This window comes from Ursus arctos, unplaced genomic scaffold (genome assembly GCF_023065955.2).
Source record: "Ursus arctos isolate Adak ecotype North America unplaced genomic scaffold, UrsArc2.0 scaffold_26, whole genome shotgun sequence".
NCBI lineage: Eukaryota > Metazoa > Chordata > Mammalia > Carnivora > Ursidae > Ursus > Ursus arctos.
Window position 1 is genome coordinate 20,539,034 of NW_026622941.1, and position 23,464 is coordinate 20,562,497.

A 23,464-nucleotide genomic window follows, 5' to 3' on the forward strand; every position below is an offset into this window, starting at 1 on the left:
ACCACCAGGGCTCTCTCTTCTTCCTGAATGTCACTGCTTTTTTCAGCGTGAACATTGGTCTCCCAGCCCAGTTCAGAACAGCAAACCCCCCTATTCCCCCTCCTTCATCCTGCCCTGAGGAGTCAGATTTACAGCGTTCTTAGTACCCAAAAACTCAGCAAGAGAAAGATCCTTTCTTCCCCAGAATCTCTGGGAAGGATTCCAATGGGCTTTGCTTGGTCACATGCCTGTCCCTAGACCACAGCTGTGTTCAGGAAGATGAGATACTATACCCACCAGCTTGGGTCACACACCCACCTCCGAAATGCAGAGGATGTGAGAGAAATCTCCACCAGATAATAGAGGTAACAATTTCTAAAAGGAAAAGATTGATAGCGAACAAAACAAAATAACAAAACAAGCAAAAAAAATAGGTGATTACTACGCTGTAGGGGAATAGTCAAGGTTGACTTCCAAGTTTTCGATGCTAGATGTTCAGTAATGTTGATAGAAAATGCAGATGTAGGAATAGTTTGGGCCCATACGGAGAGTTGAGGTTTTTTTAATGTTGAGTTTAAGGTGCCTGCAGGACATTTGAATGACGTAATCTCTTGGAAATAAAGAGTCAGGTACCTAGCAGAAAAATACACAATTATAATTTTAAAATATAAGATTTAATCGTGTTATGGTACATTTGAGTGTGCAGTGGGAAACCCACTACATTTCTTAAGTGGGGAAGTTCTTTACCAAAAAATCTATAACCTATGTGGTCTCATTTAGAAATCCCCGTATACTATAACCCCTGCCCACCAGAAGCTGCACTTCTTTCCAGTTATGTCTGGACTCTCACCGCTTGGCGCGGGTTTGGGCTGGATCTGCCAGAGCCTACTCGGCCTACTGGACCCAGGCGAGACGGCCGCGGACTACAATTCCCGGCGTGCCTCGCTAAGGGGCGGACCGCGGCGGGGGCGGGGCCAGGGCCAGGAACAGCCACCCCCGCGAGTGGTCGGGCGGGGAGATCGGGCGGCGCCGAGCTGAGGTGGCGAGAGAAGAGCTCCCGGATGTGGAGAAGCTGGGGAGAAGGCGTGGGAGGAAGATGGACTCGGTGGAGAAGGGGGCCGCCACCTCCGTCTCCAACCCGCGGGGGCGGCCCTCCCGGGGCCGGCCGCCGAAGCTGCAGCGCAACTCCCGCGGAGGCCAGGGCCGAGGTGTGGAGAAGCCGCCGCACCTGGCGGCCCTAATTCTGGCCCGGGGCGGCAGCAAGGGCATCCCCCTGAAGAACATTAAGCACCTGGCGGGGGTCCCGCTTATTGGCTGGGTCCTGCGTGCGGCCCTGGACTCGGGGGTCTTCCAGAGGTGCGCATGTGCGAGAGTGGGCGGCGCGGCCTGGGCGGGGGTCGGGACGGGGAGCCGGGCCGCTGGAAGGGCTGGGGCTCCCAGGGCAATTGCTCTTGGAAGGGGTGTGCAAGATCCGGGGTGTGTGGGCCCCGGTTGAGAGCGCAGGGAGGAAGTGCTCCAGCTTCCTTGTTCCGTAGCTGCTAATAGTCTTGACCTGGGACAGTTCCTGTCCCTGCCCTTGAGAATGCCATCCGTAAAGGGGGAGATTTCCCCCTTTTCAGCCGTCTCCGCCGCCCTGGTTGACCTCACAGGGTAAAGTAAAGGAGGCCACCCCTATGAAACGTCTGTGGCAATATGTGAACTCTTGTAGACAGAGGCCATTGGGGTTCCCCTGTTGCTCAGCCTGTGATAACCACTTGGTGCCGATCGATTAGGGAGGCATCAGGTTCATGAATGGAGTGAGGTGTCAAGGCTTTCTAGTTTCAAGCTCAGCTTGGAGATCCCTTTCTGACCTTTGAAAAATACTCCAAGCTATCTGCCTGTGAGTCAGCACAATCTAGAAAACTACCTACATTTGTACATAGGTAAGAGACAGTGAGAAAACGTACAGCAGGCTGTTTTATGATATGCTTATAAATGGTTTTATTGTATCTTTGGAACCTCGTCTGCCCTAAAGACAGTTTTAATTGTGCATCATTCAGAGACATTGCCATATGCCATTTTGGTCAGGAGTGACAAGCTGATGTCATTCATAAAAGAAAAGAGAGAGAATTTTGTGCCAGAAATGAGTTTACACATAGTAACTTCACCCTAATTATGCTTGAATTTGTTACTGTGGAAAGTAAATTATTTTAACCTTTTGATGTTTGGGTTTTGGTTCTTTAAGAGATGATTGTTTTTGGAGCCTATTAACTGCCCACATTAACATATGGGTATGTGATTTTCACTTAACTAGTCTTGTTTAAAGAAAGATACTCCAAAAGTATGAATTTACTAATTTACTTAATGTTTTAATCCAAAGGAAGCGCTGGGTGGAGCGAGGTAAATAGGGGTAAGCACCCAGAAGATAACGCTAATGTAGCAATGTAATAGGAAGTGTGCTAAGGAGAGATAGGGAAAGCCTTGGGAATTTGGTTCAATTCAGTAAACACATACTGGCCCTAATTTCTGCCATACACATCCAAGGAAACACCAAGATGAAATGACATGGTTCTTGTCCTTTTGGGGCTTACAGACTTTTGGACATTTTTTCACCTTTACAAAGAGTGCACATTGGTGGAGGGGGGGCGGGGGGAGACTGAGAGAAGGTGCCTCCAGGCAGCAGTGATATGCCATTTTTGTGAAATGAAGTAGAAATCAAAAATCACTTTCACAGTAAATTAAGAACAAAACTCATTTACAACTCTTTGGTTGCATGTCAGGAAACTCCTTTCAGCCTGGCTTAACAAAAAGAGTAAGGCTTGTTTCAGGTACAATGAGATTCAGAGGCAAAAAATCATTCATTCATTCAGCAAATATTTATTGACCACCTACTATGTGACTGGCACTGTACTGTGTCCTTAACCAGAGTTGATAGCAAGAGTCAGTCCCTGGTCTCATGGAGCTTGCATTATAATGAGAAACAGGCAATATACAAATAGTGTATACTATATTTGGTGGTGATAAATATTTTCAAGAAAAATAAAGCGGGGTGAGGGAATGGTGCACTCTGTCACCAGAATCCTCCATTTCTTGGTTCTTCTAGATAGGCTCTCCCTTTATGGTGCCAGATGGTTGTGCTGGAACTGCAAAACTGTCAGCACATAACGACTTGTCCAAACTCTAGTATGGTTTCCAACAGTGTACGGCCACGCTCCTAGGATGATCCTAGCCCCCCTTAAAATGGCTGAGAAAAGTCAATCTGCCAGGAGAATTTACTGTTTGTTTCACAGACAACCTGGTGACAGGCAGATAGCTTCTGAACCCCCTCTCAGAACAACTACTTTTGAAAGCTTGTAATTAGGAACCCCTTCTCCATCTTTTGGGATGTAAATTTATCACCCCAAACTGTCTCTTTGAAATGCAAATATCCTAGTAGATAACTCTCATTCCTTCCAGTCCCTGTGGGAGAATTAAGGGCCTGAATTCCCTGGGCACAGTGCTTCAACTTGCACCTTGCCCCCCATCATGAAGTTAGAAGTGTGTTTCTCCTCTGGATAAGCACCAGTTAACAAACCCAGATGGCCTAGTCACATGAACTAACCCCCTCTATCACCCCTGCAATACATTTCCTTAACACACTCCAGCCTATTAGAAGTCTCCAGCCTTTGTTTTGGGGAATTTTTTTTTTATTATGTTCAGTTAGCCACTCTGTGATACATCATTAGTTTATGAGGTAGTATTCAGTGATTCATTAGTTACATAGAACACCCAGTGCTCGTCGCAGCACGCGCCCTCCTCAATACCCATCACCGTGTTACCCCCATCCCCATCCCTTTCCCCTCTGAAGCCCTCAGAATGTTTCCAGGGGTCCATAGTCTCTCATGGTTCATCTCCCTCTCTGATTTCTCACCCTTTGGCTTTCCCTCCCTTCCCCTATCGTCCTCCATGCTATTGCTTATGTTCTTCATATGAGTGAAACCGTCTGATAATTGTCTTTCTCTGCTTGACTTACTTCACTTAACATAATCCCCTCCAGTTCCATCCATGTTGGTGCAAATGGTGGGTATTCATCGTTTCTGATGGCTGAATAATACTCCATTGTATATATGGACCACATCTTCTGTATCCATTCATCTGTTGAGGGGCATCTCGGCTCCTTCCACAGTTTGGCTATTCTGGACATTGCTGCTATGAACATTGGGGTACATGTGCCCCTTCTTTTCACTACATCTGTATCTTTGGGGTAAATACCTAGCAGTGCAATTGCAGGGTCGTAGGGTAGCTCTCTTCTAACATCTTGAGGAACTTCCATACTGTTTTCCAGAGTGGCTGTACCAGCTTGCATTCCCACCAACAGTGTAAGAGGGTTCCCCTTTCTCCACATCTTTGCCAACATTTGTTGTTTCCTGTTTTGTTAATCTTTGCCATTCTAACTGGCATAAGATGGTATCTCATTGTGGTTTGGATTTGTATTTCCCTGATGGCTAGTGATGTTGAGCATTTTTTCGTGTCTGTTAGCCATTCGTATGTCTTTGGAGAAGTATCTGTTCATGTCTTCTTCCTATTTGTTTTGGGGAATTTGAATTCAGTTTCTGCTGGATTCTTTTCCCAACTGCCATAGTTAACCAATCAAAGCTGTCCTTTCTGCTTTAGTGTCTAGCTTTGTTTACCCCCTTATTTTACTCCCTCCAGGTTTAAGTGTAACCAAAAAGAGTCTCTCTGGGTCCCCAGTGCTTGTATTGGTACAGTTTAGCTGCCTCTTCTGCTCTTGGAGCCGGTGATGGAGCGCCCCCTGAAGCACCATGTGACAGTTCCATCAAGAGAAAAATTGGAATATGATTACTAAAAGGGAGTAGATGGTGGAACTCAAAACCGGACAAATAGCCTTAGAGTAGACATAGGAGATTTTGCTACAAATGATTGGAAAATATATGTTATATATTAAGCAGTGATTTTCCTGTTTCCATTTATTAAAATGCATTTGTACAAAATTCCTTGAAAGAATAAATGATTCCTGAGAACCTTTTCTGTACCAGTTTTATTTAATATATCTAGACTAGAGTATAAGCATCTTGACAGTTGGAATGATATTTATACTTCAAGCCATCTATGGTATCTGTTACTATACTAATAATAGTGATTAGAAGAAATAAAACCAGGATTTTCCTTAACCAGCAAAATGAGCATAATTGGTCTAACTCTGCCTTCTCAAACTTAGAATACTGTATAATGAAGTGATTTTCCTCTGTTTAGTTTGCATAGCTGTTTGTTATGTGGCATCCTTTCTAGGGGTCTTGGAAAGTTCAACTAAAAAGGTAATAAAAGGGACTGGCACTACTTCCTCAGTGAAGGAGTGAAAGTAACTGTACCTTTGTTTTCTGCACAGAGAGCAGTGTTCAGACCTTCTTTTAGTGTATGTACTGTGCAGCGAGGTAAGGTCATAGACCCTGGAGTCAAACTGTGGATTTGAACTTCTGGCTTCACCACATGTTAACTGCAACTTTGTGTAAATCACTTAACGTCTGTGTCTCAGTTTCCTCATCTGCAGAATGGACTTAAGTATCCACCTTATTGGCTTGCTGAGGGGACTAAGTAAGGTAGTATAATACAGCCCTTAGAATGTGTCTGCTATATAGTGTGTGATCGATCCTTGACATTTCCTCCTCATATTGAAGGTTTTTACAATCTTCATCTCTTCAATGGGCCACAGTTTCCTTACTTGTAAAATGGGAAAGTTGTAATTGTCTTCAGAATTCTTTCTAATGCTAACATGCTTTGACCTTGAAGAGTTCATGGAATTGTGTCTTTACTGTCTATTTCAGGGGTCTACCAACTTTTCTGGTAAAGGGCCAAATACTAAATATTTTAGACTTTGCAAGCCAAATGGTCTCTGTTACGCAGCTCTGTTTTATGTTGTGAAAGTAGCTATAACAATATATAAGTGAATGAGCATAGCTGTATTCCATTAAAAGTTTATTTACGAAAATAGGCAGGGTATGAGCGAGATTTGGCCTGGGATGACTCTTGCTCTGCTGGGTTGAAGAGGTTCTTGTGAGCAGGTACTCTTACTTATCTTGGTATGCTTAATGTATTGGAACCTCAGTTAAAATGTGTTGATTTGGATTTAATTGATTTATTCTGAAGCTGCAGTCCAAGTTTGGAGCAACCTTGTTTTTTTTTTAAAGATTTTATTTATTTATTTGACAGAGAGACAGCCAGCGAGAGGGAACACAAGCAGGGGGAGTGGGAGAGGAAGAAGCAGGCTCCTAGCGGAGAAGCCTAAGGTGTGGCTCGATCCCAAAACACTGGGATCACGCCCTGAGGTGAAGGCAGACGCTTAACCACTGTGCCACCCAGGCGCCCCTGGAGCAATCTTGTTGCCCGTCACCTTCTACGTTCTTTCTTTGATAAATATTTACCCTAGGAAGGAATTGAAGAAAATTGCAGCTGCCCGATTTTGTTTTTCAGGGCTAGTAGATCTTTGGAGATTATTTTGTTCAAAACCATGATTTGTTCTTTGAGGCAGGTTTTTCCGTCCTGCTCAGAGTCAAAGCTAGCAGTACTTCCAAGGTTGCTAACTTTGTATACTACTTTGGATAGTTAGCAGTTGAGAAAAATGCTAAGACAATTTTTTTCATTCAGTAAAAAGTTACTGTTAGAGGTGAGTTTGTAAGAGCTCGATTTCAACAGTGGTTCAGTGCAATTAGTAAACCTCAGAACAAATTGATTTTGTAAATGTTGCCTAACATACTTGTGGGGGAAAAAAACGCACAAACTTTAGTTTCATTCGTAGGGTGTGGATTTATGATTAATGATAAGCCTATGCTGTGTTAGCCTTAAAATGGCACTTTATGGTTTAAAATAATATTCACAGGCGTTAGGGTTGATATTCCTGTTCATCCTGTTAGATGGAATACGACTTCATTTGAGGCTAAAGCCATTAGTATTAGGCTTTGACATTTACTCTGTACTTGATTTTACATTTTATTAGGCCTGTTTGTTCGCTTGCTCATTCTTTCTTTTTGCCCTCCCTTTTCTGATTCCCCTAAACGAAAGGAAAACCATCTACTTACATAGTCCCTTTAATAAATTATGTTCATTGTATTTAAATCTACATATGGGATGCTGTTTTCATACATATAAATTAGACATTTGGACCTTCGAAGTTCTGAAAGCAGAACTTCAGTTTTCCTTCCAACAGAGTCAGTGTGATGATTAAATGAGACTGTGTATGTGTTCCTTTTTTGCCGTTCCTATTTTACTATTTTGAATGGCTAACATGTACTAAATGTTTATTGTGTGTTGTGGTTTGTATTTAATTCTTATAAAAATGATGTGAGGTAATTACTGTTATTATCACCTGTATTTTTTTTTTCTTAATCACCTGCACTTTACTAAAAATTGAGGCCTAGGGAGATGATGGATTTTGCCTAAGGTCGTATAGCTAACATGTGGTGGAGCTAGGATTTGAACCCCTTCCTTCAGATCCCATGCTGTTAACCATTTAATGTTTCATTTATTAACACATATGGATTGAGCATGGTATGTAGCAGACACTATAAAACTACTTTGTAAAAGTAAAGCATCGTAGAGAGATTAGTCATTGCTTCCTTACCTCTCTTTCCTTGATGGTTTAAAGAGTATTGTAACTGTGTTGGCCTCTGTCTCTACCAATAGGCTAAGAACTGGAAGTTTCTCAAGAAAATGGACTGCATATCTTCCATGTCCGAAGTAGGACCTGAAACATAATGGGCACTCAGTAAACATTTCATGAGTGGAGAAATAAATGAATGATAAAAGAGGAAAGAAGAAAAACAGACCTCTTCCAAAACCTCTATTATTTTTTATTTACCTTTTAAGCATTTCAAAAATGTCACCAAATCCTGTGGTGTTGAATTTTCATTACAGAAAATCAGGATAATAAAGTAAACGGTGTCAATAATTTATTTCGATTAGTGACATAAATTAGATGTCAAAAGACCATTTCTTTAGCTTTTACTGTTCACTTTTTACTTTATTTACCATCTTACCATCCTGCCTTCACCTTCTCTATTTTAAAACTAGTTTTTCATTGGTACTTTGTTATGTACCTTTGACTATTTCATTTCTCCAGTAAAAAATCTGCCCTCAGATATTTCAGATTTCAAGATGGGGGAAAGAGGGGGCATCTGTGTTCTGCCTTGCACAGAGTGACAGTAAATGTGAGACATCTGATCCCTAACCAGTGGCTCATCTTGTTTACTAGGCTTTAAAAAAATATATATGGGGATTATTGACTTTAGATTTAAATCCTCCTTCTGCAAATATTAAAGGGAAGAATGGAAATTGATAAGTAAAATCTGGAGATGTTAGATTTTTTTTTTTTTTTTTTGGTATTCAGTAAACCTCTTCTCCTTAAAAAAAAAATGTTTCTTTAGTTTCTCATTTTCTTTTCACTCTTGACAATTGAGCATAGACATCTGAAACATGCAGTTCCTCTTACCCCCAGTAGATATTGAATGAAGGCGATAAAAGAAAAATAAATGCATATGCCAAAGACTGTAAGTCATTAAACTATCTTTGTGTAATATCACTAATAAAACATTGTGGCTAGAGGAATATTCACATCTTTTGTTTCTAGCAAAGGGAATTTGTAAAGGTCCAGGAGGACTAGCAAACTTGCCCCAAATAGCATTTTACTAGTAGTCATCATCTTAGAAAACCTAAACAGTGAACCATGTAAGATGTGGTGAAAGGTGCAGTTAAGTTAAACTTCCCAGAGCCCATCAAGTCATGTTCTCCATGTCTGTAATTGTTGTCAGTGGCTGTAACTCCATCAGTTGTGTTCATATGTTTATAGGATACCCATTGTTGGCAAAACAAGAGAATTGCATTATCTGATTATTTTGAGCCCAGATCTAGGCATTTCATTGCTTCTAAGCTTGAAATTCTTTCAGCATCATGGTTTGACTGCTACAAATCCATCTTTTTCTTAGCAAGTATATTAAAATTCTTCACATGGTAATTTGGATTTGAATGGGGAATAACAAGCAGGATCTTCTTTATTTCCTTTAGATTTGAAGTTCTAGCACTACTGTTTTACTTAATATACCAGTAGCCTTAAAAATACCAAGTGTCATTTTTTTCTAATTTTATAAAACTGTATCTGGTACTATATTTTTATTCAGACACTTAATGTAGTTTATATACAAAATATAATTCTTTAAATTTTATGTTAAATCTGTAATTTTTTTTTTTTAAAGATTTTATTTATTCGACAGAGATAGAGACAGCCAGCGAGAGAGGGAACATAAGCAGGGGGAGTGGGAGAGGAAGAAGCAGGCTCATAGCAGAAGAGCCTGATGTGGGGCTCGATCCCATAACGCCGGGATCACGCCCTGAGCCGAAGGCAGACGCTCAACCGCTGTGCCACCCAGGCGCCCCTGTAATTTTTTTTTTTGATGGTCTAAAAACTATTCCAACATCATGTTAGCGGTATTTTGGGGTTGCAGAGCTCCTTTTTATCTTTGGTGGTCTCTTTTAATGATTTGTATTGTTATGTTTATTTTTTAATATCTATCCAGTGTGTGGGTTTCAACAGACCATGATGAAATTGAGAATGTGGCCAAACAATTTGGTGCCCAAGTTCATCGAAGAAGTTCTGAAGTTTCAAAAGACAGCTCTACCTCACTAGATGCCATCATAGAATTTCTTAATTATCACAATGGTATGAATTTGATAGTTCATTCAAAATTTTATGTAATTTCCAACTTATTCGTTTTTTAGACTAATTTTCACATTTGAATTTAAGATCTTTGTATTCCTTGCAAAGAACTTTGATGTCCTTTTCATTTGTTTTGTCTTTTTAAGAGGTTGACATTGTAGGAAATATTCAAGCAACTTCTCCGTGTTTACATCCTACTGACCTTCAAAAAGTTGCAGAAATGATTCGAGAGGAAGGATATGATTCTGTTTTCTCTGTTGTGCGACGCCATCAGTTTCGATGGAGTGAAATTCAGAAAGGAGGTAATCTGTTATATCAGTCTTGATTTTAGCTTTTTGGAGAATCAGCTTTTTCATATGTAAATATTCTTTAGGAATGAAGGGAGCAACACATGATTATTAGCTGTAGTAGGTAATGACATTTATAATCAGTTCTAAGTCTTGTTATTGAGACAAGACAGACCAAATTCCCTGCTTTACTTTTTACAAATGGACATTTTAGCACTCTGTTTGCCTTTAGAGGCAGGCATGTCATTTTTCTAGATGTTAAATACTCCTGTGTTTGTTCTAGACTTGCTTGGTGAACTCCATATAAATCATACTGGGATTGTGGGATAGAAGTCTACCAAAAAGTTCTGGAGGACTTTAAGAATGAATTGTGGAATTGCTTCCCAAAATATGTAACTCTGATGTAAGAAGATTTCCATGGTATTTTAGCAGGAGCCTGATTTCTAGCTAGATAGACTAGGAAATACGGAATAAAGAATAAGATGACCACCAAATCGGTGAATGTTGTAACATACATAAGAAAAGGCAGTTTGATTTCTGTTAGGTGCCCTGACATTTGTTGAATATAGAAAGCTGCCTAAGTGTGACTTAAAGGAGACAGGAAGATGCAATGAAACTGGAGATACCACAAAGAAAAAAAAAGAGCAAGTAAGAGGATAAAAGAAGGGCTGAAAATAAGATTCTTCAGTCTCAAAATAGGAATGTTACCCAAACCAATGAAATATATCAGTAAATACAAATTTACCGATTGATTTCATTCAGCAAATATGTATTGATTGTCTTCTCTGTGCCAGGTTCTATGTTAAACTATGTATTTTAACTTTGAACTTATTTACTAAATCTCAGAAATTCTTATTTCTGAGGAAATAATTTCTAGGAAGGATCTATTAAAGCTTAAGAAACTAATTTTTGAAGCAAATCAAGGAAGCCCAGTGTTAAACTGAATATTGAGCTTTATATGCTATTTGATTAAAGTTTAAGAAGTTCAACAAATGTGTATGTTAGATAGATGACAAAGCCAAAGCCATAAAAATTAGATCTATAAGTATTTTTAAGAAAATTAGATATGTTTGAATAGATGTCTTTTAACATCGAGAAGTGAATGTTAGGGACCAGAGCTTTGTCTTGTCATATAGTTTCTTAGAACCACTATGAGACAGAATGCTATTGAAGAACAATGGCTCTAACCCAGAGTGGTATTTCTTGTGAGTCTGTTATGTTCCTTGTTTATAAAATCACTGAAAGTGCTACTGGATTAATCAATACTTGAAAAATTATTCCATTTTATATTGTATAACTTTTTGTGTTCTTTTTTGTCATCACACTAGAACCTCACCATCTAATATAATAGCCTCTAGCACTGTAAGCACTCAAAATATAGTTAGTCCAAATTGAGATATGCATTAAGTGTAAAATACATATTGGATTTCTAAGATTAGTATGAAAGAAGTATATGCAATATCTCATTAATAATTCTTATATTTATTACATGTTAAAAAACATTTTAGATACATAGGGTTAAATAAAATCTATTATTACAATTAATTTCACTTCTTTTTAATTTTTTAAACTGTAGCCATTAGAAAATTTAAAATTATGTATGCAGCTCACATTATACAGCACTGCTCTAGAGATTACACTTTGCACCCTTAGTTTGTTATAGTCTACCTGAATTTGTATTTTCACAAATAATTAAGAACCTTACAACAGTAAATTTCTATTTAGCCCCTGCCTTTTGTACTATTATTGTCACATAGTCTAATTCTATATATATTATGACCCACAGCGCATTGCTGTTCTATTTATTTTAAACAGTTAACGGTATTTTGAGTTATTTTAAAATAGTCCTTTATCTTCACCTGTGTATTTATCTTTTTTTGTTATTCTTCATTTCTTACCACTTACATGTGCTTCTGTTTTACAGTGTACATCTGTTAGTAACAGCTCCTCTCAGCTTTTGTCTGTCAAAAAATGACTATAATTCACCCTTATTTTTAAAGGGCATTTTCATGGAATATAAAATTTTGGTTTGCCTTTTTTTTCTTTCAGCATTTTAAGATTGCATCCTTAAGATGTTACTCTTTTGAAGATGCATCATTAATGTGTCATTTCATTATCTTCTGCCATCCATTGTTTCTTAAAAGAAATCAGCTATTATTCTGATCATCGTCTCTCTAAATTTAATGTCTTTTTTCCCTCAGGCTGTTTTTAAGATTTTTCCCTTTATCTTAAGTTTTCATAGTTGACTCCAATTTGTATTGCTGTGGGTTTTATTGTGTTTATACTATTTAGAATTCTCCGAACTTCTCATATCTCCAGGTTGATATCTGTCATTAGTTTGCAAAAATTCTGTGCCATTCTCTCCAAATATTTCTTCTGCCATGATTTCTCTCTCCTCTCTTTCTGGGACTCAGATTTAAGTGTATCTTAACGATTTTATGGGGTCCACATGTCTCCCACAGTCTGTTCTGCATTGTTTGTTGATTTTTCTCTCTGTGCTTCATGTGGATTAATTTCTGTTGACATATTTGAGTTCATTGATCGTTTCTTCTGACTTGTCCAGTGTCCTGTAAATCCTGTCCAGTGAATTATTTCAGATAGACGTGTTTTCCATTCTGGAATGTACATTGTAGTTATTTTTTAGAGATTCTGTTCTCTGTTAAAATTCTCCATCTCTTTATCCTTTTAAATCTTTTCCTCTCATATCTCTAACATATTTATGATAGTTGAAAATCCTCGATTGTGGGTTCTGACGTCTGGGTCATTTATAGTTCTGTTTCTACAACTGTTTTTCTCTAGTTATGGGTGGTATATTTCTGCTTCTTCATAATGACTCATGTTTTGTCATATGCCTGACATAGAGATCGGAGTACAGTTGACCCTTGAACAACACAGGTTTGAGCTGTACAGTGTTTTCAATAAATACAGTACACTACTGTAAATGTATTTTCTTTTCCTTATCGTTTTCTTAATAGCATTTTCTTTTCTCTAGCTTATTTTATTGCAACAATGCAATAGATATAGTATACAAAGTATGTGTTAATTGACTATGTTATTGATGAGGCTTCTGGTCAACAGTAAGCTCTTAATAGTTAAACTTTGGGGGAATCAAAAATTATATGTGGATGTTTAACCATGTCGGGGGTTGGCACCCCACCCCCTGCATTGTTCAAGGGTCTGTAAATATTATTTTCCTCCAGGGAGAGCACACTGTTTCTTCTATCAGGCAGATAGCATATGGAGCTAGTTGCTTTGATCCAATTAGGAGTTGTGCTGGGTTTGAGCTTCAGTCTCACTTTACCTCTTAGTGCAGGTGTCTTGCCAGCAGTGGATCTTGTATATTGCTGAAAACCCCAGGCTAACAGGATTTTGAGATCTAAGCACCACAAAACTATAATGGTTTCTCCCTGCCTTCCAGCCCATCCCTAGCTTCTTGTGCTGCAGCACACTGAGCAAACGTCCCGCAGGGGAATAATTAGGTGGGAAGAGCTAGCTCTGTGTAGGCTCTTATAGAAGCCAATCTATGATTCTAGTCCGTAGGGCCATTAAAAATTCTTCTGGTTTCTCTTTATCCCAGCAAAGTTCCTCTGCTTATGCCAAGTTTGATCTTTCTTTCACTTCTTCCTCGGATTCAGCAAATATCCCCAGAGAGGAAGCAGCCACTGATCCTTGTTCACTTAGGAAAAACTTGCCCCCTCATTCCTTTTCTTCAAAGTACCACTTGAATTAGTTTGTTTACTGCCTATCTTCACCACTAGATTGTACACTCCATGAAAGTAGAAAGAGTCTTATTCACTGCTATGTATCCCACGCCTGTAAAACTATACCATATGTAACTCTTCAATGTATATTTGCTGAGTATTTTTCCTAGATTATATCAAACACTGATGGACTAGGATTGAACAGTTAGGGAAGTAAGTAGAAATTGTTTCTAGAAGACATTACACCCATAAGTGGCAGCCAAAAGTAAAGAAAGATTCTGAATAATCACCAGCTTTAAACACACACACACACACACACACACACACACACACACACGAGTCATGCGTGCATGTCAATACACATCCATAAACACAGTTTTGGGAAAAATGCAGTAAAAAGGCAAGAGGATCCCTCTTTACCAGTACTGAGGGCTTCCTTTGTTACATCATGTTATAATCACTAATGCTGATATTGCTGAGCCTTCATTACCAAGGATAGTAATAAGTAAATATTATTTATTATTATGCTTAGTATATTTTTAAATTACTGGTAAGAATATGTAATATATAAACATTTTTATCAATATAAAATTCTCAATGATTTAATGAGGAAATCTTCAGTTTTCTGTAATATTTCTATGAAAGTAATTTCTCAACAACATTGTATAAACACATACTTTGTATTTCTATAGAAAAATGAGAAATATATTAAAATATTCAAATAAGGATATTTTATGACAAGTTCAGTCCTTTTGAAGCGGCCTTAAGTTTGCCTTGATGTCCTCCCAGAACCTTGTATTTTTAAAAATGCCTTAAAACCTCAATTATTTAGAATTCCTCTGTAAAATACTTTATTTTTCTATGATTAGATAATAATAATAAAATAATTATTAAATATTAGCAAACAAAGATAAATCATCAGCATCATTAGAGATTTTGTTCCTTTAAAAATCCATTTATTTATTGAAATAGAAAAATATTTTACAGTTTCAGTTTATTTATTTTTTTTTAGTTACTAAATGAATACTCAGTTTTCAAAGCAACATGGACTTACTATAGCTTTTTGCTTTTAGTTCGTGAAGTGACTGAGCCTCTGAATTTGAATCCAGCTAAACGACCTCGTCGACAAGACTGGGATGGAGAATTATATGAAAATGGCTCATTTTATTTTGCTAAAAGACATTTGATAGAGATGGGTTATTTACAGGTTTGTGCCTTCATTTTGCAAAAATCTTTTAAACCTTTTTATATGTATACCTCAGTTCTAAGAAAGACAGATGGCACAGTTCATAAAGGAAAGTATCAGTTCCTAGAGGAAAGGCAATAAGTGGTAAGATTTATCATCTGAGGCATTTATTCTGTAGGCTTACAATAAATTAATCTTTGGAATCCATTCAGTGAATAAGCAAGTTGTAGCAAATTTTGCTACAGCTAAGAAATGAATCAAATATTGAATGTTGTATACATGCCCTGATTTTCATTTTATTCCATTCAAAATTCTGTTTTTAATATATGGTTTATTACTGTCAGGTTGTGGTTGTACAGTTGAATAAAAATCTATTGCTTTTAAAAAGAGACCAAAAAACATAGTAGATGTGGAAGATCACCAGCCTGGGTGTCAGGAAAGCCAGATTGTAGTTCTCTATCTCTGACTACGTGTCTTTGAATATACATTTTACCTGTTCTGAATCTCGTTGCTCTCATTTTAAAATCAGGGCGTTGGATCTCTCTCACATCTTTAGAGCCTGCATGGTTACATCATATACTATTTGTTCCTTTTAGTTAATAGCAGGTATTTATTTAGCCCTTACTATGTACCAAGGACTATACAAGACACTTTACATAGGTTATCTCATGTAATCTGCATAGCTGTGAAATAAAGTAGACATTCCTGGCCCAGTATCATAGAGGAGGAATGGCCGCTTTGAAAAAAGAAAGTAATTGGCTCAGGTCATAAACAGGTAGTTTAAAAACAACCCTCTACTCACTGTAGTAAAAATTCTAATGTGACTTATGCTCTGAAGTAAAAGGATTTTTAACAGTTCTGGCAATATATAGGCAAACTGTAGACTGTTGAGTATTCAGGAAAATTGGGTTTGACATATGTAGATAGCACCCTTTCCAACTCTTTGCTAAGGGGACTGTTATTTGACCCTTTCCTAAAGTGTGGAGGACAATCAAGTATCTCATCATAAGATTTATGAAGAGACTGACAATTCTAAAAAAATAAAATTTACCAGTAATTGATTTTGACATTCAGATTATCACAGTCATAGGAAAGATCTCCCCCTTTTGCCCGCAGACCCCAGGATCAGGAAATTGTCCCTCCCTTTGCCCACATGTGATCCAGACAATTAATGTCCACTCCCACCTGTAGTTCAGAGATCTAAGACAGTTTGGTACAATAGATCCTAGTTATTTTTCCTTCCCTATCTTGCCACTTAGTTGCAAATTGGAACATAAATTCTGAAAATCTTTATACTGCTTTGGATGATGACGAGAGAGACTATCAGAAGATGGGGATACAATTAGGGGATTTCTAGAAAATTCCTTGTCAGAATATTTGAAGATGGGTATTTCTGCTTTTTTCAGTCTTAAAATAGAAATCTACTTAAAGAAAAATGGGAAGCTTGCACTGTGCAGATAGAATTTGAAAAATATTATGGTGTATAATTTGAATACATAGGAAACAAAAAGCTTTTCCCTCAAAAAATTATTTGTTGAATGTCACTCATTTTACTGAGTTACCTATTTTTCTAAGTATTGTAGAAATGAATTCATTGTTCTGTATTATAATAAACTTTTTGGTATTGTGAATGAATGTTAAAAACAGTACTCATGGCATTTGTACCATCTTTAGGGTGGAAAAATGGCATACTACGAAATGCGAGCTGAGCACAGTGTGGATATAGATGTGGATATTGATTGGCCTATTGCAGAGCAAAGAGTATTAAGGTAAAAACAATACTTGCACAGCCTGTGCACTGGACCCTGACATACTCCTGGTAGATATATGGAGTTTTCTAGGCACTAATTTTTGATACTCCAAACATTTTAGGATCTTTGCAGTTAGTCTGTTCATGTGAGGAAGACATACACATAAAATATGCATATAGATGGCTTATTCAGTAACTTGAGAAACACATAGCCTCATTAGACCACTCTACTCAAAGGTCTTGCACTGGAACCTGAAGTGTATATGTGACGTAAATGTGAAGGGTAATGTTTGAATAACTGAGTGGGAATGGTTATTGAGTTTACTGGTGTTAGCCAGTTGAGAGAGAGTGATTAGTATTGCACTTGTACTCAGAGGTCTATTTTGGTTTCTTTTAGATATGGCTATTTTGGCAAAGAGAAGCTTAAGGAGATAAAACTTTTGGTTTGCAATATTGATGGATGTCTCACCAATGGCCACATTTATGTATCAGGAGACCAAAAAGAAATAATATCTTATGATGTAAAAGATGCTATTGGGATAAGTTTATTAAAGAAAAGTGGTATTGAGGTATGTGCCCCCTGAATATAGTGATGTTTTTTAAGATGATGATTCAGGGTCAAAGAACATGTGAGGGAAATAAGAGATTTAAATTTTTAGTATCCTCTATTAAAATATCTGAAATTTAGCCTTCACATGCCTAGAAGATTGTCATACTTTTACTCTTAGATGAATAAAATTAGGAATTTGTCAATCAGCAAATAATATTTCTTGTTTTTTCAATAAGTATAAACATATTATTTTTAAATAGGAACTATCTAGTAATTCCCCTAGGATCTTTCAACAAGAAAAATTTCATAAAAAATAGGTATCAGCATTTAGGAAAAAAAACAAGTATCTTGTGGATTTTTAAGATGTAGCTTATTCTTATGATTGAAAATTTTAATTCAGAATGATTTAATATTTAATATATTTTCAAAAATGAAAGCTAAGATAATTTCTTATAATACCCTAGAAATCTTAAGTATGTGTTCCTAAGCAGTACAAGAGACAAGTTGTAGACTTCCCTCTGGATAAATCGAATTATAGGAGAATCTTAGGTTAGTATCAGACAGTGTATATTTTTTATCCTGCAGATAGGATCCTTCCTACTGTAGAAAACAGTGTCTTTTACCTTTATTGGACTTAGAAAATATTGTAAAGATTCATCATTTTAAAATTTCAGTTGATTTTACTTAATTGGTCCTTCAGAAGACCACTCATTTGTGACTTGTATTATTTACCAGGTGTTATTTTATTATGAAATACTTGTTTTCTTTATTTTCTCATTTTGCCCTTCTTTCTTTCTTTTCTTTTTTTATTTTTTAAGGTGAGGTTAATCTCAGAAAGGGCATGTTCAAAGCAGACACTCTCTTCCTTAAAACTGGATTGCAAAATGGAAGTCAATGTACCAGATAAGCTGGCAGTTCTGGATGAGTGGAGAAAAGAAATGGGCCTGTGCTGGAAAGAAGTGGCGTATCTTGGTTGGTATCATAAAGTGGGCCAGGACTTTTTTTTTTTTTTTTTTTTTTAAGAACTAGAGAAATAAGAAAGAAAATTCCCGATTGGCACAATTGTAGGGAAGTAGGAACTCTCTACACTACTGAGGAAAGTACTAATTTGGGATGGCCTTTCTGGTGGTTAGTTTGATAGTACATATCAGTTATATCCTAGTAGAATGATTACTGACACATGCTTTGGAGTGAGACCACACCTGACTGGTCAGTTTCGGTAAGGTAAGCTTTGATTTCCTCCCCTGTAAACTGGAAATGTCAAGAGTACCTGTGTCATAGGACTGTGGTAGGAAGTCATGAGATAATCTGGGTAAAGCACTTTGCAGCTTCCTAACATATAGGAAGTACACTTTGGATGATGGTTGCTTTATTAAAATGTCCCTAGTTTTAACTTAAATGTCAATTCCAGGAAGGAAATTGGACAAATGGGCAAACAATGGAGAAAAAAAAAAGCCCACTTAAATATCCTGGACATCCACAAAATGGAATGCTCTGCAACCATGAAAGACAGAGCTGTGATCCGTATTGATAGGGTCAGATGTCCCAAGGTTTTCACATTGGTGTTTAACAGATATACTATGTGCAGGCTTGGGGTTGGTTGCTGGGACTTACTGCGTCCAGAGCTTGCAGTCTCATGTCTACATTTTAGGTATTAAAGATGACAAGTTATTGAACTACATATAACATAAGCCATGTATGAAATAAATATTTACAAGGGTAGTATGGGCCTCAAAAGAAGCAGCACAGAAATGCTTTGGGAGCATGTCATCTGAGGACTTCAGGAATAGCCTTTGAACCGCATGTGAAGATTCAGTGAAGAATACTACAGAGCCTTTGATAGAAAATGATCTGGTTTTTGCAAGGAGAAAACAATTTTAGTGGAATGTATAACAAATCTCAGGTATACTAAGTATCTGTGCGATCCTCAGTGAGCCTCTCCAGCCCTTGGTTTTCTTATTTATCGTATAAACACAAATCAAAGTTCATAAGGGTACTGGAAAGAAAATTGAAAATTATATAGAATGCCTAATACGGTGCCTGCAGGTAGTAATAATAGCATATATCGCTTATATCAGTAAAATCATGCAATTACACATGCCAAAATACAGTAATTATCCATAAATAGTGGTAATTAGGATGATACTGATTTGGTTTTTGCCTTGATTTAAAAAAAATGTTTCTACCAAGAAAATGCATTACTTACATAAAAATTTTTAAAAACTATAAAGAGCAGAGGCTAGAAAAGAAGAAAATAGAGAATAGGGTCCAAATTTTAATTTTAAAATCAGAGCACTCTCTCACATGGGTCACATAAACGTATGAAAATATATTCCTTAAAAATATCAGTACTTACAAAGGTAAATTTTACTAAATACAGCTTAGTTTCAGGGGTAGATTATACAAATTAAATACTTGAATTTTCATCAACTTTCAGTGAGAAAATTCAGATTTCAATACATTTAGCCATTTAAAAATTTTCACTAGATAAATGTGGAACAGATTTAAAACAAACTCTTTAACAAGCATTTTATTAGTAGTAGTTGGTCTACCGAATAATAATACTTACACTCAGAATGGAGAATCTGAGGTACTGGGTGCTTCTGAAATTCATCCTGTCAACACAAAACAGGAGAGAAGAACAGGACAGGTGAACAAAGGGTGTAGTTTTGTCATTGTGATGGTAATTCTTCAACAAATAAGTGATGTACAAATCAAAGAGAACTGTTACAGATTAAAAGTACTGACAATATAGATCAACAAAGTGCAGTATGTGGACTTTGGCTTCTGATGCAAACAGATCAGCTATAAAAAGAAAATTTGAGATAACGGGGTATTTGAGCACATACTAAGTTACTAGATGATTTTTTTTTAAGATTTTTTATTTATTATTAGCACAAGTGGGAGAGGGCGAAGCAGGCTTTCCACTGAGTAGGGAGCCTAATGTGGGGCTTAATCCCAGGACCCCAGGGTCATGATCTGAGCCAAAGGCAGATGCTTAACCCACTGAGCCACCCAGGCGCCCCAAGATAATACTAAGGAATTGTGGATTTTGTTAGTTTGATGATACTGTCTCACTTTAAAAAAAAAAAAAAACAAAAAACCTTATCTATTAGAGATAGGTATGTGTTAGAGGTAGATGCTGAAGAGTTTTGGGGTAAAACATGATGTCTGGGTACTCCTTCCTAGCCCTCCCTCTGAAAAACCAAGGGGTGGAGCAAAGAGAAAAACATTGATAAATGATCCAAAACATGGATAATTATTCCACATGAACTTGGGGTTCTTGCATGTGTTTGGGATTTTTTTAATAAAAAGGTTAAATAATTCGTAATTTATATATAGACTATCTTATAATTCTAATATGCATGGCAATCAAATCATAATCCACTCTCCTTCTTTAACTGATAGGCGTTGATTTTGAATTGCTTAAGGAAAACCCTAGACCTCAGTTATACTTTTAAATACTTTAACATATCTGTTCCACCTAATCTGTGGTATTATATGCCATGCTGAGGTCTCCTGAAGCTACCAGAATTACTTACTGGTTGCTGTTTGCATCATTAGAACTGAGTTTTCTTTGTGTCCTTAAATACTCACCCAGTGTTCCTTTTACTTGCTAGGAAATGAAGTGTCTGATGAGGAGTGCTTGAAGAAAGTGGGCCTAAGTGGCGTGCCTGCTGACGCCTGCTCCACCGCCCAGAAGGCCGTTGGATATATTTGCAAATGTAATGGTGGCCATGGCGCCCTCCGAGAGTTTGCAGAGCACATTTTCCTACTAATGGAAAAGGTTATTAACTCATGCCAAAAATAGAAATTAGTATAATGTTAGGAAAGAAAGTATACAGCCTTCTTCAGCCACTTTTATTTTTGATTAAGTACAATTCCATGTTGTAATGTTACAGAGTGTGATTTGACCTGTGATGTATCTTAATATATTTTAAAGCAAAGTCTTCTCAAATTGTCACTCCCAAAACCTTCTATGAAATAATTGTGCTCTACTTTTCTCTTTAAGCAAGATAATTATCTAGAGATTAATACAGTCTTTCTCAGATTTTTAGTAAATGCAAGTAAGAACATCATCTAAATTGAATTTGTATCGTACCCTGTTAAACTGTGTTTGTGTGCTTTTAATGATGCTGAGATTTTATTTATTTGGGGACAATGTGTCTGGTAAGACATGCCCTTCTATTAATTAATAAAATTACATTTCACAAACTTGATGAAAACTCTTGTTGCTATACCAGGGAGTTACCGAATATTCCTGATTTCCTTTAAACGCTGACCATATAATCAGCATGAGAAACAAGCCGCTAAGTACCTGGCGTAAAGCATCTGCTTGTACCTTAGGTATGTATACATATAGCAGCCACTCCATACGAATGCAGGTCTCCGAAGAAATTCATATATTGTGAAGATTGTACATTGGTTTGGAGCAAATCGTTTGCAGTTACCTCTGAGGTCATGGTAATTTTACGTACAAAATTTGGCTACTGCCACAATTTTATAGCCACCAAAAAACACTCTCCTATCTGGGTAAATTCCAAGAATGGAGCTTTATCTCATAAATGTGGCCTTTTACCTAATAAACACCAACCACTTCCTGTGAAACATTTACATCTATTTCCATTGTAAAAAGAATTCAGTTCTGGCAAGAAGCAAGTCATTCAGGCCGAGTCACAGGAAGCTCTTTTCCTCTGTCAGGACTGGGTACGTCTGTCCAGTTCAGAGTCCGACCTTATAGTCCAGGCATTGCTGGAAGAAGAAAGGAACCTCTTCTACCTTAATTTCCTTGGTACCTCATCCTGGTTTTTCTCCCACCTTTCTGGCTTTTCCACTGCTGATTTTATTTTCTCCTACTCGTTAAGTATGCCCATTCCCAAAGGTTCTAACCCCAGGTCTTGTTCTTCCCAGAACCACATCTATATTCAAAGTTTAAGCTGTAGCCTGCACACAATGACTCCAGAATCTAGTCACTCATTCTAAGTTCCGACTGCATCTCAGATTTTTCACATTATAAGCCAGGTTCTTGGACTTCACCTCAAATGTCTGATCTGACCTTTGAGATCACAACCTTCTCAACTATACCTTTTCATCTCTCATCAGATACCAAATCTTGAGTGTCCTTTCAGTTTATCCTGTACTTTTGCTAGATTAACTGTTGATATTTGTTGTTACCCTTTATGAAATCTTTTAGTGACTCCATGCTGACCACAGAATTTGATAAAACATTTCCCAGTCCAAATGTACTCTGGACATGTCCTAATATTTCCAGCCTTAGTTCCTACTGATTCTTGTGGATCCCTCCACCCAATCACACTATTCCGTGTAATTCTCCAGCAGTGCCTCGATTAGCCTCTTCTCAAGTTCCTCCTTTAATCACCACGCTAATCATTCTGCAAAAAACACCTACCAAAATGCCTCCCAAAGTAAATGCTATGCGTGAGTATTATACATAGTATTTGGTTATAGTACTATGATTATACTGGAGTCCTTGTTTCATTTCGGTGACCCAAAGCCAAGTGTAAGGACAGTTCAGTCCTCGCTGAACTACTTCCTGTGTTCCCAGTAGTGGGGAATCTTGGTCAAGAAAATACATGTTCAGCTCTGACACGTAAAGAATGTAGAAATTACCAATCTCTTCCTCACAGAGAGAAAAATTGGAAAATTGAAAACCAGTGACTTCTCTTGGACCTCTCAGAGAATTGAGGTCAAACAGCAACCACTCCAAAACCTGAAGAGATGGACACAGCCAGAGATACAGCACTTGATACTTATTTACCTGGAGCAAGGGCTGCTGGGTACCTTGAATAAGAACACTTAACTGGTAATTTTGATGGATTGCCGGACATTGAGTATGGACTAATGTGAAAGTGAGAAACTTCTATAGGTCACAGTCATGAGCAGGGGCGGGGTGGAGGTGGGAATGGAGCACACTTTCCCTCCAGCAATGCCAGCAGGTTCTCACAGGATGGATCTGAGGATCCCAGAAAGATACCCCTACGACCGTGGCAGGAACAGGAGAACAGTCTGTTACTTCTAACAGCCTAATACTTCTAACAAAGGCCTACTCTGCAGTAGAAGGCTTTGGTATAATGCTGCAAGCTTGCCCCAACTAGAGAAGGGAATTCCACTTCACTCTAGCTCAATCCAGCCTTCCTGTGTCACCTACAAGAGGAAAAAAACCTCCATAGTCAACAGGGGAAAGGATATGAACAAAATAGATAGTGAATACCTCAGCAGGAAGAACAGGAGGAGCACTGGGAGGAGAGCTGTACCCATCGACGAGGCCCAGAAACACTTGTGAAAGCCATACTCCCAAGACGAGCCCA

General features: G+C 37.7%; 1 protein-coding gene across 1 annotated transcript; it reads left to right on the forward strand.

Moving 5' to 3' along the window:
• The first annotated feature begins 961 nt into the window (after positions 1-961).
• On the forward strand, positions 962-21,350 carry CMAS (cytidine monophosphate N-acetylneuraminic acid synthetase). The gene is made up of 8 exons (XM_026502286.4): positions 962-1,335; positions 9,522-9,664; positions 9,808-9,963; positions 14,723-14,856; positions 16,510-16,604; positions 16,983-17,154; positions 17,954-18,107; positions 20,756-21,350. Exons 1-8 carry the CDS (start codon positions 1,076-1,078, stop codon positions 20,944-20,946), a joined length of 1,305 nt encoding a protein of 434 aa, XP_026358071.2. The 5' UTR covers positions 962-1,075; the 3' UTR covers positions 20,947-21,350.
• The last annotated feature ends 2,114 nt before the right edge of the window (positions 21,351-23,464 follow it).